General features: G+C 46.8%; 1 protein-coding gene across 1 annotated transcript in view; it reads right to left on the reverse strand.

The window, feature by feature from the left end:
* LOC126998055 (uncharacterized) overlaps positions 1–7,698 on the reverse strand; it is a 154,810-nt gene extending 147,112 nt beyond the window's left edge. The window contains exons 1-4 of the mRNA XM_050859381.1: positions 7,608–7,698; positions 7,354–7,475; positions 6,798–6,898; positions 1,529–1,645 (exon numbers count right to left, since the gene is read on the reverse strand). Of these exons, the coding sequence (XP_050715338.1) occupies positions 1,529–1,645; positions 6,798–6,898; positions 7,354–7,475; positions 7,608–7,698 (431 nt within the window). The remainder of the gene's footprint in view (positions 1–1,528; positions 1,646–6,797; positions 6,899–7,353; positions 7,476–7,607) is intronic.
* Positions 7,699–21,185: the final 13,487 nt, after the last annotated feature.

Genomic DNA, 21,185 nt, shown 5'->3' on the forward strand with positions numbered 1-21,185 from the left:
TCGCGTCTTCAATGTTTAACTTTCCTTGTCCTCGTTTATCTTCCACTGTCTGTCTTCGTCCTTCTGTTGTCAAATTATACACATAGTTACACACACATATATATATCTATATATATATATATATATATATATATATATATATATATATATATATATATATATATATATATATATATGGGTAGGCGGTGGCCGAACTGGTAGCGTACTGGGCCCACATTCACCGCGTGATGGACGACGCGGGTTCGAATCCCCACGCTACCACTCGGATTTTTCAATCACCGCCGGGTGGCTTAATACTACCCACATCCTGTCCTGAAGACCACCCATCAACCCGGACTCTAGAGGAAGCCGTCCAAGCGGATCAAGAACGAGTTCCGGGGGACAGCATGAGCCAATGCAAGATGGCGCCACTATAAACACTCGCCTGCGCCAGAACGGGCTGGGCCGACCATCAGGCCCCACCTGGGAAGCCTTGGGCCGACCATCAGGCCCCACCAGGAAGATGCCTACCGGTGCAACAGGCAACGACGTAAAAAAAAAAAAAAAAAAAAAAAAAAAAATACACCAACACTTAAATGTCACCCACACTTCACAACATTCACATAAACGCATACACAAACAAACACCTTTTCTTAGTGTCTTGTCTATGTCGAAGACCTCTGTAAGTTTGTCCAAATAAAGTAACCCTGGCGGATATGACTTTCTCTATCCGTGAACCGATTAGCACTTAGAACACTCGCTACCACCAACAAAGGCTCTTCGTCTCATCAACTCCCCTCCTCATACTGACAATCTTCTGCCTCTTAAATAACGACCCAATGTCCTCTTTATCTCAAACGACAGGACATTATTATATACTAAAACAAACACATTCCTAAGCAGACTAACCCTCGATGAAAATAAGGGAAGCAGCTATTTTAGCACTTAGCAATATGAGAAGTATTGACAAGTATGTCACAATCGACTTTGTAAAAATATTATTCATGCAATTTGTTGTTAAATAAGTAACAGTAAATTTTTACTTTTACCAATGTTTGGATATTGTCATCTCTATAGGAAAGACACTGAGTTTGTTTAACCTTGAAACTATTCTTAATCGGAAAGCTACCCGTTAAAAAAGTCGGGAGCATACGGTATAGCTGCGCGTGGGCCTGATGTTCATCCGCGTCTCATTGTCATGAGCCTGTAGCGGGTTAGAACCCATTAGATTCCGTACAGGCCCAGAGTGACATCCGGGTAACCACATTTAACCCTTCGGGAATAAACATTTATAACCCCGTCTCTGTCTTAACTCACATTTATCATTTCTTTTTGGTCAAATTGAACTGCTACTCACTGATGACAAAACCAAGTAAGTTTCACTTGCTATACGTAAGTATATAAAATTAAGAGAAGTAAAATTTGTAGTGTAAGAGGTCACATGGGATCGAGGGGAAATGGAGGAAAAATAAGGAAGGGGAGAAGTTACACAGTGAATTTGCAAAGTGCATGATTTTTTTCACCCATCCTTCCGTGTCTGCTGACTAACCTGTGGAACTTCTCTGGAAAGAGAGGCAGGGCAGATGTGAGGGTGAGGCGGCCACGGCTCCATCTTGCTACTTGCACCACTCCTTTGCTGAATGGCAGGTGCACCAACACCTCGCATCTATTGGCATAATAAGCACGATGTTGTTCACATAAATGTTGGCAGGTAGGGAATTTTCAAGATGCGAGCCTGCCTATACGTGCCAGGTCCCGAGAACATGGACACTCGTCACCTTCTCCATCTATAAGTCTATCAATCCATAAATATCAGTGTATTCGTGGAGGAACATGGATAATAAATAAAGAAATGCAGAGATCGATTATCCTTCGCCTAGCATATCCTGAAATGTAATGTGTGTTTGTCTATCAGGGTTACGCATTACATACCAGACCAAATTTCATGAAACTTGGACAGGTTTAGTATATCCCAGAAAAAGACCATTATAGTTTGGGAAACACTGTATGTATCGAACACTCAGGGAGGCTATATAACAAGAACACCTGTGTTTTGAGATTAGGCTTGATGCTTCCTAGAGATATCATAAATGGCTGGGATGTTGCCCATGAGTTATTCTAATGGGAACTCAAACATGTTGGGAGTTGGTTCTGTCCAGTCCATGAGTGCTTTCTATGAAAACCTTAAGAAGTTGGGAGCTGGTCCGGTCCATATCATGAATGCTTCCGGTGAAAACCCGAAGGAGTTTGGAGCTGGTTCGGTGTGGCGGACTGATCGGTCCCCCCCTATACTGCGCATGCGCCTTTCCGTGTTTACATGCGCTTCTCGAGCAACTCCAAAGCATCACTCCACTAAAGCTCACCAGCACCTTACGACTATTAGTATAATAAGCGAGATGATTGTGTATTTTCTTTTTTTTTACAACAAAGGAGGCAGCTCAAGGGCACATAAAAAAGAAAACAATAATAAAAAAAAGCCCGCTACTCGCTGATTCTAAAAAAGAAACAAAAGGGGTGGCCGAAAGCAAGATCAAATACGGGAGGAGAGGTGTCCTGATACCCTCCTCTTGAAAGAGTTCAAGTCGTAGGCAGGAGGAAATACAGATGAAGGAAGATTGTTCCAGAGTTTACCAGCGTGAGGGATGAAAGAGTGAAGATGCTGGTTAACTCTTGCATAAGGGGTTTGGACAGTATAGGGATGAGCATGAGTAGAAAGTCGAGTGCAGCGGGGCCGCGGGAGGGGGGGAGGCATGCAGTTAGCAAGTTCAGAAGAGCAGTCAGCGTGGAAATATCGATAGAAGATAGAAAGAGGCAACATTGCGGCGGAATTTAAGAGGTAGAAGACTATCTGTATGAGGAGGAGAGCTGATGAGACGAAGAGCCTTAGCCTCCACTCTGTCCAGAAGAGCTGTGTTAGTGGAGCCCCAAACACATTAGATGCATTCTCCATACGAGGGACAAGGCCCCTGTATATGGACAGCAACTGTGCAGGGGAGAAGAACTGGCGGAGACGGTACGCACGTATTGGTGCTCTTAAACCTTAAGCTCGTCACTTTTACATTTTATAGTACATGTGGACGCTTGCATTTTTCTTTAAACAATTTAAGAAAAATGCAAGCATCCAAAACTATAAATGGGTAAGAGACAAGCTTGAGTTTTAAAAGCACCAATAGGTGTATACACAATCATCTCACTTATTATACTGATACTGGTAACTAAGGCACTGGTGAGGTTGAGTGGACTGATTTTTTGGAGTGGACCAAGTAGCGGATGTAAACACGGGAAGGCGTATGCGCAGTAGAGGGGAACCACGGGGGACCGATCAGTCCGTCACACCGGTTCAGACAATGAATATTATTTTTTTTACGTCTTCCCCTATGGCGCCAGTAGGCTTGCGTAGTAGGGCCTGATGGTCGGCCCCAGCCCGTTGTGGGGCAGGCAAGTGTTTAAAGTGGCGCCATCTTGCATTGGCTCATGCTGTGCCCCGAAGCTCATCTTTAATCCTAAAATCTAGAGTCCGGGTTGATAAGTGGTCTTCTGGACAGCATGTGGGTAGTCTTAGGCCACTCGGCGGGGACTGAAAAAATCCCAGCTTGGTGTCATCGGGCGGGGCGCCAACCCGCGTCGTCCTGGACGCGGCGTCGTCACGCTATCCACTCATCCACCGCCTCCCCGAGCCACCGCCTCCCCTTTGGTAAACAGAAGTAGGGCAATGAGACCAAAATATGTGGGGGAGGTCTATGGTCTTCGAAGTTTTTTGCTAGGTGCTGCCTGTAGCGCCGGTAGGCTTTCTTGAAGTGTCTTCGACGACCCCAGTCTGTTAGGCCGGTGTCACACTGGGCGGTTTCGCCGCGCGGCAAAACCGCTGCGTGGGGAAGGGCGGCGGAGCCGCCTAACCAGTACCATGTCACACTTTGGCGGTTTCGCCGTGCGGCAGCGCTAACCTCAAGGTTGTTTGTGTCCTTGAGGCAGAAAGATTACTTAAAGACCCAACATGTCTGAGAAATTGGGTTCACCCGTTTCATGCCGAGAGGGAAACTAGTGAAAAGTTTGAGAAGTTTTATGAGAATAGTGGGTGTTCGTGAGCTCTGATCTCAGTCCAAGGGCACAATGCATTCAAGCTAGAAATCGAGCAAAGAGGGCACTGGATTTATTTCAAGGAGCGTAAGCAAAAGCGTCGAAGTCTTCCTTAAACTATATTTAGCATTAGTTAGACCTCATCTTGAATATGCGGTTCAGTTCTGGTCACCTTACCATAGAATGGATATAAAAATGCTAGAATCGGTGCAGAGAAGGATGACTAAGATTATTCAAGGGTTACGAAACTTGCCATTCGAGGAAAGACTCACACAGTTAAACTTGCATTCTCTAGAAAGGCGAAGGGTGCGTGGAGACATGATCGAGGTTTATAAATGGATGAAGGGCTGTAATAAGGGGGATATTAAAAAGGTTATGTTGGCAAGAGAACCGGGTAGGACACCTAGTATTGGGTTTAAACTGGATACATTCAGATGCAAGAAGGAACTAGGCAAAAAAAAAGGTTTACTAACAAAGTGGTAGATGAGTGGAACAGGCTGAGGAGTCATGTGGTGAGTGCCAGTACAATTGTCGCATTAAAAAAAATAGATTAGATAAATTCATAGACAGTGATATTAGGTGGGGTTAAATTCACGGGAGCTTAAGTTCAAAGGAGCTGCCTTGTACAGGCCTATCGGCCTCTTGCAGACTCCTACGTTCTTATGTTCTTATGTTCTTAATTACCGAATGACCAAAGCTTCATTTGATAAATTGCTGCAAGTTCTAAGGCCTCACATCCAGACATTGATCTCATCATGTGCGGTTCACGTCTCTCTGTTGCGGAAGGACACAAGTTCTTGGGAATTGTCTTTGACAAGGGCCTCACATGGCCTCCACACCTTAAAGCCTTAAAATCAGAGTGCATGAGATCGCTCGATATCTTTTGTGTTTTGTCATGTACTTCATGGGGCGCTGACCGCACAATACTTCTACGCCTTTACCAGGCATTCATCGGGTCGAGACTGTCTTACGGCTGCGAGGTATACACATCAGCAACAACCACCCGCCTCCGCACACTTGATGCAGTCCATCACGCTGCAGTCCGACTGTCAACAGGTGCCTTTACATTATCCCCCATATCATGTCTTTTAGTTGACGCCTGAGTGCCACCATTGGACTTACATATAGACGGACTCCTAATTACATTCTGGTACAGACTACAACGCCAACATAACAATCCTGCATACACCGCTGCTTTAGACATAATATACAGAAACAAACCACTCCTACCTCGCCCCTTTGGTGTCCGTGTCCGGAATGTCATTGAGGACCTCTCGCTACCATTCTTCCCTATAGCAGTTTATCAGGAACCCCCCATCGCACCGTGGAAGTTCCCAAACACACATTTTTGCCGGTACTTCACCTTCACCAAAGCAAGTTTCTCGACGTCAACTGTTCGACAGCTGTTAATGTCCTACACAGCTAGCCACGCCACTTCTGTACCAGTATACACGGACGGCTCCAAATCCGATGCTGGCGTTGGATTTGGATCTGTCTTTCCAGACTTCTCCCGTTCCGGATCTTTGCCTGCCCTTGCCTCAATTTTTACCGCAGAACTATCTGCCATTCTTTTAGCCATCCGCAACATCTTCACTTTGCCTGCCGATACCTTTACTATTTACTCTGATTCACAGGCAGCCTTATCCGCAATATAAGATTTTAGGAGCACCCACCCTATCGTTTTAGATATTTTTAGCTGGCTAGTTTTAGCAAAAAGGCGTGGGCATCAGGTGACCTTCTGTTGGGTACCTGCCCACGTCTCTGTGCGTGGTAATGAGGAGGCCGATGAGGTGGCACGGGCCGCTGTTTCTCGCCCTCCCTTACAGTGCGCTCTTCCAAATAGGGACTTGCATCCCACCGTGCGGTCTGCACTCCAGTGTGTGTGGCAGCGCAGGTGGGCAACTGTGATTGCCACGACAAAAATGGGGAAAGTCACAACCAGGGCTGTGCGTCCCTGGTCGTATTCCCATATAAGAAGTCGTAAGAGGGAGTCTGTCCTGGCCCGCCTTAGGGTGGGTCACACTAGATACACACATGGCTTCCTCATGTCCCGGGGTGTTCAGCCCTACTGTGATGACTTTTGTCCCCCAGACTGTTCAGCACTTGCTGGTCGAGTGCCCCAGCCTGGGGGACCTGCGAGAGCGCTACCTCCCCTGATGTCGGGGCGGAGATGGAACTCTCTCTTTCTCTGGTGCTGGGGGAGAAGGCACTCCTTCCGGGACATGACGTTTATGGCTTCCTTCAGGAGGCTGGCGTCCTCAACCTCCTGTAGGTTTTATTGTTTTTTTTTAACATGTTTTTATTTTTTAACCGGTTTAATATAGTTTTATAATGTATTTTATTCTGTAGTAGATTCGGCGCCATATGACCAGAACGCCCCAATAATCAATCAATCAATCCACATGTGTATTGTGCCATAGTAACCCTTTTTGAGATTATATTATATTTTAAAGACAATTGGGAATTAGTATAGATAACACTACAAAATTCAGTAATACAACTTAGGCAAGTCTCTCTCTCTCTCTCTCTCTCTCTCTCTCTCTCTCTCTCTCTCTCTCTCTCTCTCTCTCTCTCTCTCTCACACACACACACACACACACACACACACACATAGACACTACTTTGTGGGGTTGCCGCTGTCGCTAACAATGAGGGCGGCATTGGCTTGAGAGAAGGTGTCTTGCAAGTGTGTGAGGTGAGGCTGCGGTTGGCTAGTGAGTGCCAGAAGTAGAGTGGACCACTTAAGGAGGCCAGCCTCTAGGGCCTGCTGTGTCCAGGTGGCCAGGAAGGAAGGATCGTCGCTCACAGCCACCACAGCCACGCACCACGACACTCGAAGCACCTGTGGAATCATAACCAGCGTCAGCTAGTCTGATGCAATATTGATTGTAGATTCGACAACCAGCTCAAAACCCCAAAGAATACCACAGGTCCGGTGCAAAACACACACCGTGCGTGCTGCCTCATAAAGCATTATTGATAGCTACCTCGCGTGCCTGAATAAGAGCGTTGTCTAGCATCACCACATTTCCGTTTGATGTCTCCTTGGTATAACTCGCCTCCAGCACCACCGCTCCCCAGGGCGCCGCCACTTTCTTTAGTCCCTGCATGAGGCAGAAAATGAATAAGTATAACCACGTCCCGGGGGATGTGGTAAGCATACAGCAAAACGCCGTACAATCCCTGCACAGCGAGGGACACAATAATGGCAGTGCCGACTCACTATGCAATACAACAAAACACCGCAAAACATAAACACAGCGACACACAACAAGCCAGAGCACACACGCAACACACCGAGGCCACAGCAGGTGCCGAGGCGGTGCCGTCCGTCAGCAGAATGATACAACAGTTAGGCTTCCACGACATGGCGAGCACCGCCGCCGCCGTTCCCGCTGCAGCCAGCGTCTCATTTATCCCTGAATGGCGAGGCAGTGGAGAGACTCTTTAACTATTTAAGAACGATGAGAGGCAACGAAAGAAATGTTTTTTGTGTGTATGCAGAAAAAGCTTTATTATGTCGTGGCGTGAACTAATTAAACAGACCTTACCTCTGAGTGGCTGCGGCTTGCCGATAACCACACTTGATAGCACCGTCAGGCACGCCGCTGCCAAAACATATTTGGGAATCTTTGGCGCCATCCGCTTCCAACTTTCACGGCCTCCGTGTGCAGTCCACTGAGTTAAGCTACGAGTATTTAAATGTTTATCAGGTGACATAATAAATTAAATTACATATAAAAATAATATTCTGACAATTCCCATGAGACGAAAATGTTTGGTACTTTTTCTTTTAAATCCTCAAATTAGTAGAACAGATTTGTGTAAGAATTGTGCCTTTAAACATAAAGGCATGATATTTGGCACACGCCTATTGCATGTCTTATGGACCATGGCTATAGGGACATTTCAGAATACTCCCACATAAATAGTGGCGGCCATTTTTCAAGATGGCTGCCGGAAACTGATTTAATCTTTATTATGTTAAATCATGTCCACTTTCATGGGAAGAAAACCTATTACATACATTAAATTCACTTTATCAAGCCCACTGTTTTAGCAGAAAAAAGTTTGTGTTGCTTTATAAACACTTGGTAGTTACGATTTAATTAAGTATGAAAACAAAAAAAGATGCACTCATTTTTTTCCTTTTGTAAGTCAGTCTTAGCCACTTTCTTTATATGTAAGTTACTCCTGGCGACACGGTCCATCATACTGGCAGAGAAAAGTGCACTTGAAAGAAGCTTTGTGACATTTGCAGTATCCTCCACGACCTTTCGTGCACCAACATCGGAGTTCTCGACAGGCATCAGTAGATTCAGGCAGTGTCGTCCAGAGTGGTTCCCACTAGCCTGTGCTATTTTACTCCCACGCCCTGTTGCTCATGATGATAGTGTTGGTGCAGGGTCAAACATCCAATTCCAACCCCGACGAAGGGGAGTCACCTTGTCGTGGTGACGGGGCATGAAGCGAGGGCGGCGGCACCACCTACCCAAAGTCTATAACATAAAAAAGAAAAAAGATATAAATCAAATATACCAAGTCAAGTCACTCTCCTTCCAAACTGCGACCAGTACGCGCAGGGGGCGGTTTGGGGGCGGAGCAGCGGGATGACGTCACTTGAAGGTAAAAAAAAAATACCCGCCAGTTCAGGGGTGACTAAAGTTACGGCCGTGTGTGCACTTTGGATGTGCATGCTTGCCTTCTTTCACAGCGCGTTCAGGCAAGGCACTGATGAAAAAAAAAATGCAATTTTATTGTGCTATTCCGTGACTGTAATTCCAATGCCTACAAACGACGGTGTGGGGTGTGAGGGAGGGCATGTTGAAGTGATTGATTTAAATAAGTCCACCTTTCTTCGTTTTCTCTAAATCCCTGTTTCTACATTCTCTAGTTTGGCTCCAAGCAGTGTCACGCATAAACCACGCCTCTGCCGTGTCTCCCCCCACAAACCTACTTCTGACTTGACTTGGTCTATATATATATAGATATATATATATATATATATATATGTATATATATATATATATATATATATATATATATATATATATATATATATAAGAACATAAGAACGTAAGGAGTCTGCAAGAGGCCGGTTGGCCTATACAAGGCAGCTCCTGTACACTCAACCCCACCTTACCTCACCATCCATGGCTTTATCTAACCTCTTCTTGAATGTATCTATGGTGTTGGCGCCCACAACATGGCTCCCAAGCCTGTTCCATTCATCTACCACTCTATTGGTGAACCAATTCTTGCCTATGTCTTTGTTGAATCTGAATTTGTCTAACTTGAAACCATTGCTACGCGTCCTACCTGGCTCTTTTACTATCAGAATCTTATTGACATCCCCTTTGTTAAAGCCCTTCATCCATTTATAGACTTCGATCAAGTCTCCTCGCAACCTTCGCCTTTCTAGAGAGTGTAGGTTTAACTGCTTCAGCCTGTCTTCATAAGGCAAGTTTCTCACCCCCTGAATCATCTTTGTCATCCTCCTCTGTACAGATTCTAACATCTTGATATCCATTCTATAGTAGGGGGACCAGAACTGAACTGCATAATCGAGATGAGGTCTAACTAGTGCTAAGTAAAGTTTGAGGATGACTTCAGCACTTCTATTGCTTACGCTCCTTGAGATGAAACCATTTACTCTGTTTTTCCCGATTTTTAGCCTGAATGCATTGAGCCCTAGGACGGAGGTCAGCACTCACTAGTACTCCTAAGTCTCTCTAACGCCCAGACCTGCTTAGAGGAGTGCCATTTAGGGAGTAATTGTGTGAGGGATTATTCCCACCTCCACTCAGAATGCTACACTTCCCGACATTGAATTCCATCTGCCACTTCCCCGCCCAATCATATAGTCTGTCAAGCTCATCCTGGAGAACGCTACCGTCCCTGTCTGATTGGATTACCCTACCGATCTTGGTATCATCTGCGAACTTACTGACACCACTACTAATTCCTGTGTCCAACTCACTGATGTAAATAATAAAAAGCAGAGGACCCTGCACCGACCCCTGTGGGACTCCACTTGCAACACTGTCCCATTCAGATTTTTTACCATTGATTTGCACTCTCTGCTTCCTTCCACTAAGCCACGCCCTGATCCATTTCAAAACTTTCCCATCTACGCCGTGAGCCTGTAATTTTAGTAATAGCCGGTGATGAGGAACTTTGTCGAACGCCTTACTGAAATCTAGATATAATATGTCATAGTTTTCATCTCTGTCAACCGCCTCGATCACTTTAGTGTAGAAGGACAACAGATTAGTAAGGCAAGACCTACCCTTTGTGAACCCATGCTGTGAGTCATGAATTAAACTATGCTTCTCTAGATGGTCCCTAATGCTCCCGGCTATAATTGACTCCAACATCTTTCCTACAACTGATGTTAAGCTAATTGGGCGATAGTTTGAGGTGGCTGACTTGTCTCCCTTTTTGAAAATCGGCGTCACATTAGCTACTTTCCATTGATTGGGCACATACCCAGAATTCACCGACATCTTAAAGATATCGGTAATTGGGCCACTGAGGACCTCCTTGCACTCTTTCAGAATCCGTGGGAATACTTCGTCCGGCCCCGGCGATTTGTTTTTCTTCAACCTACCAATCTCATCCTGGACTACTTGCCTAGTGATGATCACATCCCTCAACTTGTCGTTCTCTTCGCCCTCATATACCTGAACTCTCTCCGGAATGGTTGTTAGATCTTCTTTGCGTGAAAACTGAGAGGAAATAGTCATTCATCATTTGACTCATATCTTCTCCATTCCCAACAAGCTCACCTGTGTTTGTTTTCAACGGTCCAATCCTGTCCCTTGTTTTCGTTCTGTACAATTTGAAGAAGCCCTTGGGATCGCTCTTGGCCTCGTTGGCTACCCTAATCTCATAATTTCTTTTTGCTAGGCGGGTGTTCCTCTTCACCAACCTGGCTAGCTCAACATACCTACCCCTGAGGTGGGTTTCTCCGTTCTTTATTTTCCTATAAATTCCTCTCTTCAAGCCAATCTCATGCTTGAGTCTGCGGGTCATCCATTTGGGGTCGTTATTTTCCTTCCTACGTGCTTGGTAAGGGATGTACTGTCTCTGACCCTCTGTAATTACTCTCACTAAATTATTGTAGGTCATTTCTACATGATTCTATATTTAGCATTAGTTAGACCTCATCTTGACTATGCGATTCAGTTCTGGTCACCCTACTATAGAATGGATATCAAAATGTTAGAATCGGTGCAGAGGAGGATGACTAAGATGATTCAGGGGTTGAGAAACTTGCCATACAAGGAAAGACTCAAACAGTTAAACTTGCATTCTCTAGAAAGGCGAAGGGTGCATGGAGACATGATCGAGGTTTATAAATGGATGAAGGGCTTTAATAAGGGAGACATTCATAAGGTTTTGTTGGTAAGAGAACCGGGTAGGACACGAAGTAACGGGTTTAAACTGGATAAATTCAGATTCAACAGGGACATAGGCAAAAATTGGTTTACTAACAGGGTGGTGGATGAGTGGAATAGGCTTAGCAGTCATGTGGTGAGTGCCAATACAATTGTCACATTCAAAAATAGACAAGATAAATTCATGGACAGCGATATTAGGTGGGGTTAGATACACGGGAGCTTAGGGTCAAAGGAGCTGCCTCGTACAGGCCTACCGGCCTCTTGCAGACTCCTGCGTTCTTATGTTCTTATGTTCTTATGATTCCCCTGTCTTTCCGGTTCCAGCCCTGAGATCTGGCCCTCATCTAACCCTAAGGTTCCCCAATTTACCTCCTCAAGGTGTCTTCTGATCCCCTCATAATCAGCTCTTCTAAAGTCTGGCACCAACACAGAGTTGAGTTCATGGGTCACCGCCCAGTCTAATTTAAACCTAATTTCCTTGTGATCACTGCCATCTTATTCTCCCCCAACATCTAGCTCACTGATCATATTCTCGTTGTTAGTCAGGACTAAGTCTAAAATGTTATTTCCTCTGGTGGGCTCAGTCACTGTTTGCTTGAGAAAATTATCTTGTATTACTTTCAGAAAATCCTCAGATTCTAGATCACCCACTACGTCTTCCCAGTCTATATTCCTTTAGTTAAAATCCCCCATTATGCAGACATTTTTGCTCCTGCTCGCCCTACCTACCTCTTGTAGTAATATATCAGTGTCCTGCCTGCTAAGGTTGGGTGGCCTGTAAAGAACCCCTAGAAGTAGTTTGTCTTTCCCTTTGTGGACGTCCACCCAAACTGATTCTGAGTTGCCATTTGTTTGAACAGAATTGTTAGCGGAACATTTAAGTGTGTCTTTAACATAAAGTGCCACCCCCCCTCCCCTTCTTCCCTTTCTATCTTTGTGAAACATCTGATAACCATCTATTTCATACTCCGACATGAAGTTTTTGTTGGCAGTATCCACCCATGTTTCCGTGATAGCTATAATGTCGAATTTCTCGACACATGCTTTCCCCCTCAGTAGATCTATCTTGTTCCTGAGACTCCTACTGTTGGTGTAATAGGCCGTTAGCCCATCCTTTCTTACATCCTTTCGATTACTCTTGCACCCTGAAGTCCCAGTCTGCGGTGCACAGCCACTGATGTTAGGCCCTCCCCCCTTGCCTACTCTAAAAAATCCTGCAGGGTGCTAAGTGATCGTTCGAGGGAGTCCGCGAGAACCTCTACCCCCTGGAGTGACAGGTGCACCCCATCCTTGGCATACAAGGTGCCCCTCTCGTAAAGAGGTCCCAGTTATCAATGAAGAGCCAACCATTACGCTTACAGTGAGCCGCCAGCCTGCTGTTTACTGCTAAGGCCCTGGAAAGCCATCCCTCACCTAACCCCCTCCTTGGCAAAATACCACAAACGGCTGGCACCTCCCTGAAGTCTCTCACTCTGGCGAACGATTCCCTAAACTGCCTAAATATCTCTTCGCTTCCCACTTTACCGATATCATTGCCGCCGAAACTGCAGAAGACGATTGGCTGAGCACTTTCCCCCGCTAAAATATCCTCAATCCTGTCAGAAATGTGTTGTATACCTGCCCCGGGAAAGCAAACTCTAAGTCTATTGTCCTTGTCCTTTGAACAAAAGTACCTGTTAAAGAGCTTGATTTGACTGTCCCCAACAACTAAGACCTTCCTGGGAACGGCGCCAGGAGCGGTGGGCAACACGTTCCTTTTGTGGGAGGGTTGGGGTAAGACGGATGGTTCAGTGTGGCTCCGCTGAATCAATCAGCTGGTCATGTGATGGCTAGGGTCAAGCGGCCACTGCCGGGTGGGCGATCCCAACGGTCCCGCGGCCGCCGTTAAAAGTCATTTTTTTTTTTTTTTTTTTTACTGTGGCCTATTGCGCCGGCAGGCTTCTTCGCGGTGAGACCTGATGGTCGGCCCAAGGCTTCTTCCCGGTGGGACCTGATGGTATGGCCCAGCCCGTTCTGGCACAGGCGAGTGTTTATAGTGGCGCCATCTTGCAGTGGCTACGTATACTTCTCCATTACCCCTGGGGCTGTTGGGTGCGGTCTGCTCCCAACATACAGCCTCCCCTTGTTGTGCTCCGTGGTGGGTGGGAGGGTGGGGAAGTGAATTAAATATTTTGTGTATGGATAGAAATACACTGCCCCGGCCTGGCTCTCTTCCTGCCGTCCGCCCGTCCCCGGAAACTCACACACATTCCTCTCTCATCGCCACCTTGGAGCCTTTCACGGCTCTTGGTGGTGTCTCTGGAAAGTCCCTACCCCCTAGACTCCTAGAGATTCTGCCCAAGACAAGTCCGTGAGACAGAAATGTCCACTGCCCTTAATGCCCATGCCCATCGCCGATCAACAAATGCAAAGTCTGTTAATCCCACAACCTAAATTTTGCCTCAAAAGGCCGCCTTATCCCTCTAGACGCCTGCTGATGTCTTCAGTGAGCCTCAACAACAGAAGCGCATGCGCAGCGAAGAGTCCCTTGAGGACAGTCCTCCTGCTGAAGTGCCTTCCCCAACGCCCGCTTCTGGGTCGCTTTTTTTTTTTTTTTTTTTTTTTACAGCAAAGGAGACAGCTCAAGGGCACAAAAAAGTAAACATTAATAAAAAAAAAAAAGCCCGCTACTCGCTGCTCCTAAAAAGAATCCAAAGAGGTGGCCGAAAGATAAGTCAGTTTCGGGAGGAGAGGTGTCCTGATACCCTCCTCTTGAAAGAGTTCAAGTCGTAGGCAGGAGGAAATACAGATGAAGGAAGATTGTTCCAGAGTTTACCAGCGTGAGGGATGAAAGAGTGAAGATGCTGGTTAACTCTTGCATAAGGGGTTTGGACAGTATAGGGATGAGCATGAGTAGAAAGTCGAGTGCAGCGGGGCCGCGGGAGGGGAGGCATGCAGTTAGCAAGTTCAGAAGAGCAGTCAGCGTGGAAATATCGATAGAAGATAGAAGAGAGGCAACATTGCGGCGGAATTTAAGAGGTGAAGACAATCAGTATGAGGAGGAGAGCTGATGAGACGAAGAGCCTTTGCCTCCACTCTGTCCAGAAGAGCTGTGTGAGTGGAGCCCCCCCACACATGAGATGCATACTCCATACGAGGGCGGACAAGGCCCCTGTATATGGACAGCAACTGTGCAGGGGAGAAGAACTGGCGGAGACGGTACAGAACGCCCAGCCTCGAGGAAGCTGATTTAGTAAGAGATGAGATATGAAGTTTCCAGTTGAGATTTTGAGTTAAGGATAGACCGAGGATGTTTAGTGTTGAGGAAGGTGATAGCTGGGTGTTGTCAAAGAATAGGGGATAGTTGTTTGGAAGATTGTGTCGAGTGGATAGGTGGAGAAACTGTGTTTTTGAGACGTTGAAGGACACCAGGTTCTTCTTGCCCCAATCGGAAATAATAGTAAGGTCTGAGGCTAAGCGTTCTGCAGCCTCCAGCCTTGAGTCGTTAAGTTCCTGAAGGGTGGGTCTTCTATTAAAAGAAGTTGAATAATGCAGAGTGGAATCATCGGCGTAGGAATGGATAGGACAGTTCGTTTTGGAAAGAAGATCATCAATGAACAACAGAAAAAGAGTGGGAGATAGGACAGAACCCTGTGGGACACCACTGTTAATAGATTTAGGGGAAGAACAGTGACCGTCTACCACGGCAGAAATAGAACGGTCAGAAAGGAACCTGGAGATAAAGGTACAGAGAGAAGGATAGAAACCGTAGGAGGGTAGTTTAGAAAGCAAAGATTTGTGCCAGACCCTATCAAAAGCTTTTGATATGTCCAGCGCAATAGCAACAGTTTCACTGAAACGGCTAAGAGAGGATGACCAAGAGTCAGTTAAGATAGGAGATCACCAGTAGAACGCGCTTGCGGAACCCATACTGGCGATCAGATAGAAGGTCAGAAGTGGAAAGGTGCTTTTGAATCTTACGGTTAAGGATTGATTCAAAAGCTTTAGATAGACAAGAAAGTAAAGCAATAGGACGGTAGTTTGAGGGATTGGAGCGGTCACCCTTCTTAGGTACAGGCTGTGTGAAGGCATACTTCCAGCAAGAAGGAAAGGTAGATGTTGACAGGCAGAGGCGAAAGAGTTTGACCAGGCAGGGTGACAGCACGGAGGCACAGTTTTTAAGGACAATAGGAGGCACTCCATCAGGTCCATAAGCCTTCTGAGGATTGAGGCCAGAGAGGGCATAGAAAACATCATTTTGAAGAATCTTTATAACAGGCATAAAGGAGTCAGAGGGGGGATGAGTAGGAGGAATATGCCCAGAATCGTCCAGAGTGGAGTTTTTAGAAAAAGTTTGAGAGAAGAGTTCAGCCTTAGAGATAGATGAGACGGCAGTGTTGCCGTCAGGACTGAGGAGTGGAGGGAAAGATGAAGAAGTGAAGTTGGAGGAGATGTTTTTGGCTAGATGCCAGAAGTCAAGGGAAGAGTTAGAGAAAGCAAGGTTTTGACATTTTCTATTAATGAAAGAATTTTTGGTTAGTCGGAGAATAGATTTGGCACGATTTCGGGAAGACCCCGGGTGTCGCCTGCGGCCCCCACCCCTGCACGGTGCAGGGGTGGGGGGCGCAGGCTGCATCAGTGGCTCCGGCTGACCCCCAGCCGGTGACCGCTGCTGCTCAAGGTGACGGTGTGACCCTGCCGGCGCCGGTGTCCCCCGCCTCCGCACAGTCTGTGTCGGGGGCTCCACTCGTGTCATCTTCCCTTGTCGCTTCCTCGGAGTTGCGGAAGGTTGAGGGGGGCAGGGTGAGGAAGCCACCGGTAGGAACAGGAGGCCGGGGAAAATTAGACCTTCCCTGGCCTGTCTCATCGGCCTTTGGGCCGAGAAAGAACACATTGATGCTGGGGCAATTCCTCCAGCGAAAGCCCGGTGTTAAAACAGGGATGTCCCACTCCGGGGGCGCCCTGAAAAAACAAAACTAAAATTCAGTCTCATACAGTGGATGCCGTGTGTTGCGAGGAAGTTGGGAAGAGCTCCACCTTCTAATTAAAGACTTCCAGCCACAGTGTCTATGTCTCCAAGAGACACTGTTAGGAGCATACGCCCATCCTCCCCCACGCAATTACAGTGCCATATATTCGCCAGCTGATCCCACACAAGCTCCTTCGGGAGGTACGTGTCTCTTCATATCCAATGACATAGCCAATACTCCGCTCTCGCTTAACACCTCATTGCAGGCTACTGTTGTTCAAATCCACATAACTCGTACCTACACTATATGCTCCCTGTATCTCCCACCCAGTACACCAGTCAATCAGCAAGACCTCCTGACACTGGTACGCCAATTGCCCTCACCCTTCTTAATAGTTGGCGACTTCAACAGTCGCCATACACTATGGGAGGATACCACCAGCAACCCAAGAGGAGTCACTGTTGCATCTGTAATTGAAGACCTAGACCTCTGCATATTGAACACCGGTCATCCAACACACTACCATATGCAAACCGACACACGGTCAATTATTGACCTCTCACTCAGTTCCCCCGATGCATACCTGGACTTCAGGTGGGAAATATCAGAGGATCTACATGGCAGCGACCACTACCCCATCTTCATCTCCCATTCCACTTTCCAACCGTCACCTCGATTACCACGTTGGAAATTGGATCGGGCCGACTGGGATCATTTTCAGACCATGACCCACACGGAGACAACAGTCGCTGACTTTGATACAACCAAGGATGCAGTTAACTTTTTTTACGGCGCACATTCACCGGGCGGGAGAACTTACAATCCCACAGACAACGGGAAATGCATCACGTCGGCCTGTGCCATGGTGGTCTGAAGAGTGCAAAAAGGCAGTGACTTGCCGTCGCCGGGCCTTTAACCGTTACAAGAGGCATAGGACAGAGTTCAACCATATTGCCTACAAGAAAACACGAGCACCAGCACGCCGGACTCTGAAAGAAGCACGACGATCCTCATTTGCCAGTTATGTATCTTTTCTGAACTCACAAACACAAATGAAACAAGTGTGGAAGAGAGTACACAAAATAGCAGGAACGTATTCATCAAACCCACCACCTACACTCAAAATCAACAATAACATAATATCAGGGAGGGCTGACGTCGCCGACGTCATAGCCAGCGCATTTGCTGCTGTGTCTCAGCGCGGCTCTAGACCTCCCCAAGTACGCCGGCTCATGGAAGAACAAGAGAGACAGCACTTAGACACTTCATCCCTCAATACAGAAATATACAACGTTCCCTTCTCCATGCGGGAACTACAATCAGCTCTTTACCTCTGCAACGACACTTCGTCGAGACCCGATAACATCCCATATGCCATGATCCGACACCTCAGTCCTACCATCAAGACCTTGCTGCTCCAAATATACAATTCAGTTTGGCACACTGGTTACATACCAGGTGAGTGGCGCAAAGCCATTGTACTTGCCATCCGCAAACCTGGGAAGGATGGTTCACATCCCTTACACTACCGGCTCATCGCTCTAACAACCTGCCTTTGCAAACTCTTCGAAAAGACGGTAAACTTCCGCCTAGTACACCATCTACAGAGCAATGGCCACCTGGCTCCTTATCAGTCAGTATTTCGGAGGATGAAATCTACAGTAGACGCCCTCGTACGTCTCGAGTCAGCTAAATGCCGCTCGTTTGCAGACACACAACACATGGTGTGCAGCTTTTTTGATCTTGAGAAGGCCTGGAGATATGGGATACTAAAGCAGCTTCATGACTTTGATCTCCTTGGACGGGATGGCAAAGTTCATCGAAGGATTTCTTGGAGAACCGAACTTTCGCGTCAGATTTGGTGCCTCCAAATCACCATCCTATGGACAGAAGGAAGGAGTTCCCTCAGGAAGCGTCCTGAGTGACACCCTCTTTGCCGTAGCCATAAATGAAATTACAACATCGCTTCCTGAGGGGGTATCATCCTCCCTCTATGTAGACGGCCTGGCAATCTGGTACTCCGAGTCTTAGATGCCCACCGCAGAACGAAGAGTGCAACATGCCATCGACAGGACATCCAGATGGGCGGAGAAACATGGCTTCCGATTATCACCTTCCAAGTCAGTTGCCATGCACTTTTGTCGCCTGAGAGGCCACCATCCAGACCCTGATCTCATCATGTGCGGTTCACGTCTACCTGTTGTGGAAGAACACAAGTTCTTGGGACTTGTCTTTGACAGGCGCCTCACATGGCTCCCGCACCTAAAAACCTTAGACACCAATGTAGATATAATATACAAAAACAAGACTCTCCTACCTCGCCCCTTTGGTTTCCGTGTCCGGATTTTCATTGGGGACCTCTCTCTACCATACTTCCCTATAACAGTTTATCAGGTACCCCCCATCACACCGTGGGAGTTCCCAAACACACATTTCTGTCGGTACTTCAATTTTAACAAAGCAAGCATCTCGACGGCAACTATTCGAAGGCTTTTCCTGCCCCACACAGCTGGTCACGCCACGTCTGTACCAGTATACACAGACGGTTCCAAATCCGATGCTGGCGTTGGATTTGGAGCTGTCTTTCCAGACTTTTCCCGTTCTGGAACTTTACCTGCCCTAGCCTCAATTTTTACCTGCCATTCTTTTAGCAATTCGCACCATCTTCACTTTGCCTGTCGATACCTTTACTGTTTACTCTGACTCACAGGCAGCCCTGTCTGCAATAGAAGATTTTAGGAGCACCCACCCTTTCGTTTTAGATATTTTTAGCTGGTTAGTTCTAGCAAAAAGGCGTATGCATAAGGTGACCTTCTGTTAGGTACCTGCCCACGTCTCTGTGCGTGGTAATGAGGAGGCCGATGAGGTGGCGTGGGCCGCTGGTTCTCGCCATCCCTCACAGTGCGCTCTTCCAATTAGGGACCTGCGGTCTGCAACTCCAGAGGGTGTGGCAGCGCAGGTGAGCGGCTGTGATTGCCACGACAAAGATGGAGGAGGTCACAACCAGGGTGTGCGTCCCTGGTCGTATTCCCATATAAGTCGTAAGAAGGAGACTGTCCTGGCCCGCCTTAGGGTGGGTCACACAAGATACACACATGTCTTCCTCATGTCCCGGGGAGTTCAGCCCTACTGTGATGACTGTTTGGCCCCCCTGACTGTGTTAGGGCTTCGTGATGCAGTGGTTAGCACACTCGGCTCACAACCGAGAAACCCCGGGTTCGATTCCCGAGCGGAGTGGAAAAAAGTGGGTGGCTTTTCCGATACCCTACGCCCCTGTCCACCCAGCAGTGAATGTATTAATCGGGGGTTGTGTCCCATCTCCTGGGATATGTTCCCTTCTTCTGTAATTCCTTCCTCTTCTGTCTCTGTCCGGTATATGACCACAGATGTTGCGTCGACTAAAAGAAACTTTCCAACTTTCCCCCTGACTGTTCGGCACTTGCTGGTCGAGAGCCCCAATCTGGGGGACCTGCGAGAGTGGTACCTCCCCTGGTGTCGGGGCGGAGATGGGAGTCTCTCTCTCTCTCTCTCTCTCTCTCTCTCTCTCTCTCTCTCTCTCTCTCTCTCTCTCTCTCTCTCTCTGGTGCCGGGGAGAAGGCAATCTTCTCGGGACATGACGTTTATGGCTTCCTACAGGAGGCTGGCGTCCTCAACCTCCTGTATGTTTTATTGACCCTTTATTGCTGTTTTTTTATCATGTTTTTATTTTTAACCGGTTTTATGTAGTTTTATTATTTAATTGATTTTGTATTAGATTCGGCGCCATATGACCCCACAGTTGCGGCGCCAAGCACAGAACACCCCAATAATCAATGTCATCCGATTCCAACAGTTTGCCTGGTACACCGCCCTCTTAATATGCAACAGAAAGACTGCTTGGGTAGAAGGGATGTTTTCAAGATCTCTTCCCCTCGTAAATAATGCTTTTCAGGCTTCATCCACATGAAGAAGACTGCTGGTGCATTCGTAAAGCAATACCACGAAGTGTTCCAGTGCCTCAAACCACTGGTCTATGGAGTCTATTGTTGTTGTTAGGGGACAGAATGCTGCTGTGACATTCTCGAATAAGGTTTTCTTTCCCCTTCCGTTTTTTTAATGAAGAGACTGTATTGCAGCCAGTGAAGGCATGAAACAGGTAAGACAAGGGATCGGTCACAACCTGGTGGTGTGCATCCTACTCCCCTTAAAAACTGTGCTACCGTGCTGACTCCCTGCCTGGTCAAACTCTTTCGTCTTTGCCTTTCAACATCTACCTTTCCTTCCTGCTGGAAGTACGCCTACATACAGCCTGTGCCATAAAAAGGGTAACCGTTCCAACCCTCATACTACCGTCCGATAGCTATACTTTCTTGTCTTTCTAAAGCTATTGAAACAATCCTTCACAGGAAAGTTCTTAAGGATCTATACATCACTTCTAAACTTCTTTAGTTCCGCAAGGGGCGTTCTACTAGTGCTCTTCTTGTTTTCTTAACTATTTGCAGCACAGGATTTGTGTGATAAAAATAGTTCCATGTTACACAATTTATTTTTCTATTTTTGTACAAAAAATCACTCCTCCGCGGTCACCGTTCAAGGGTTACCAATTTGTAAACATAGGGACACAAGGAGACAGGTAGGCTTATTAAAGACAGATCGTGTTAACCTTACTCCGCCTAACCTCACTAACCATGAATTTGACTAATTTATGCAGACTTCTTATGTTTTTTTTGGGGGGTTTAATGATTGATTGAATATAAATAACATCTTAAAGGTAACAACTGTGGTCATCTGGTGTCAA

The sequence above is a fragment of the Eriocheir sinensis genome, chromosome 2, assembly GCF_024679095.1.
Source record: "Eriocheir sinensis breed Jianghai 21 chromosome 2, ASM2467909v1, whole genome shotgun sequence".
In the NCBI taxonomy this organism is placed as follows: Eukaryota; Metazoa; Arthropoda; class Malacostraca; order Decapoda; family Varunidae; genus Eriocheir; species Eriocheir sinensis.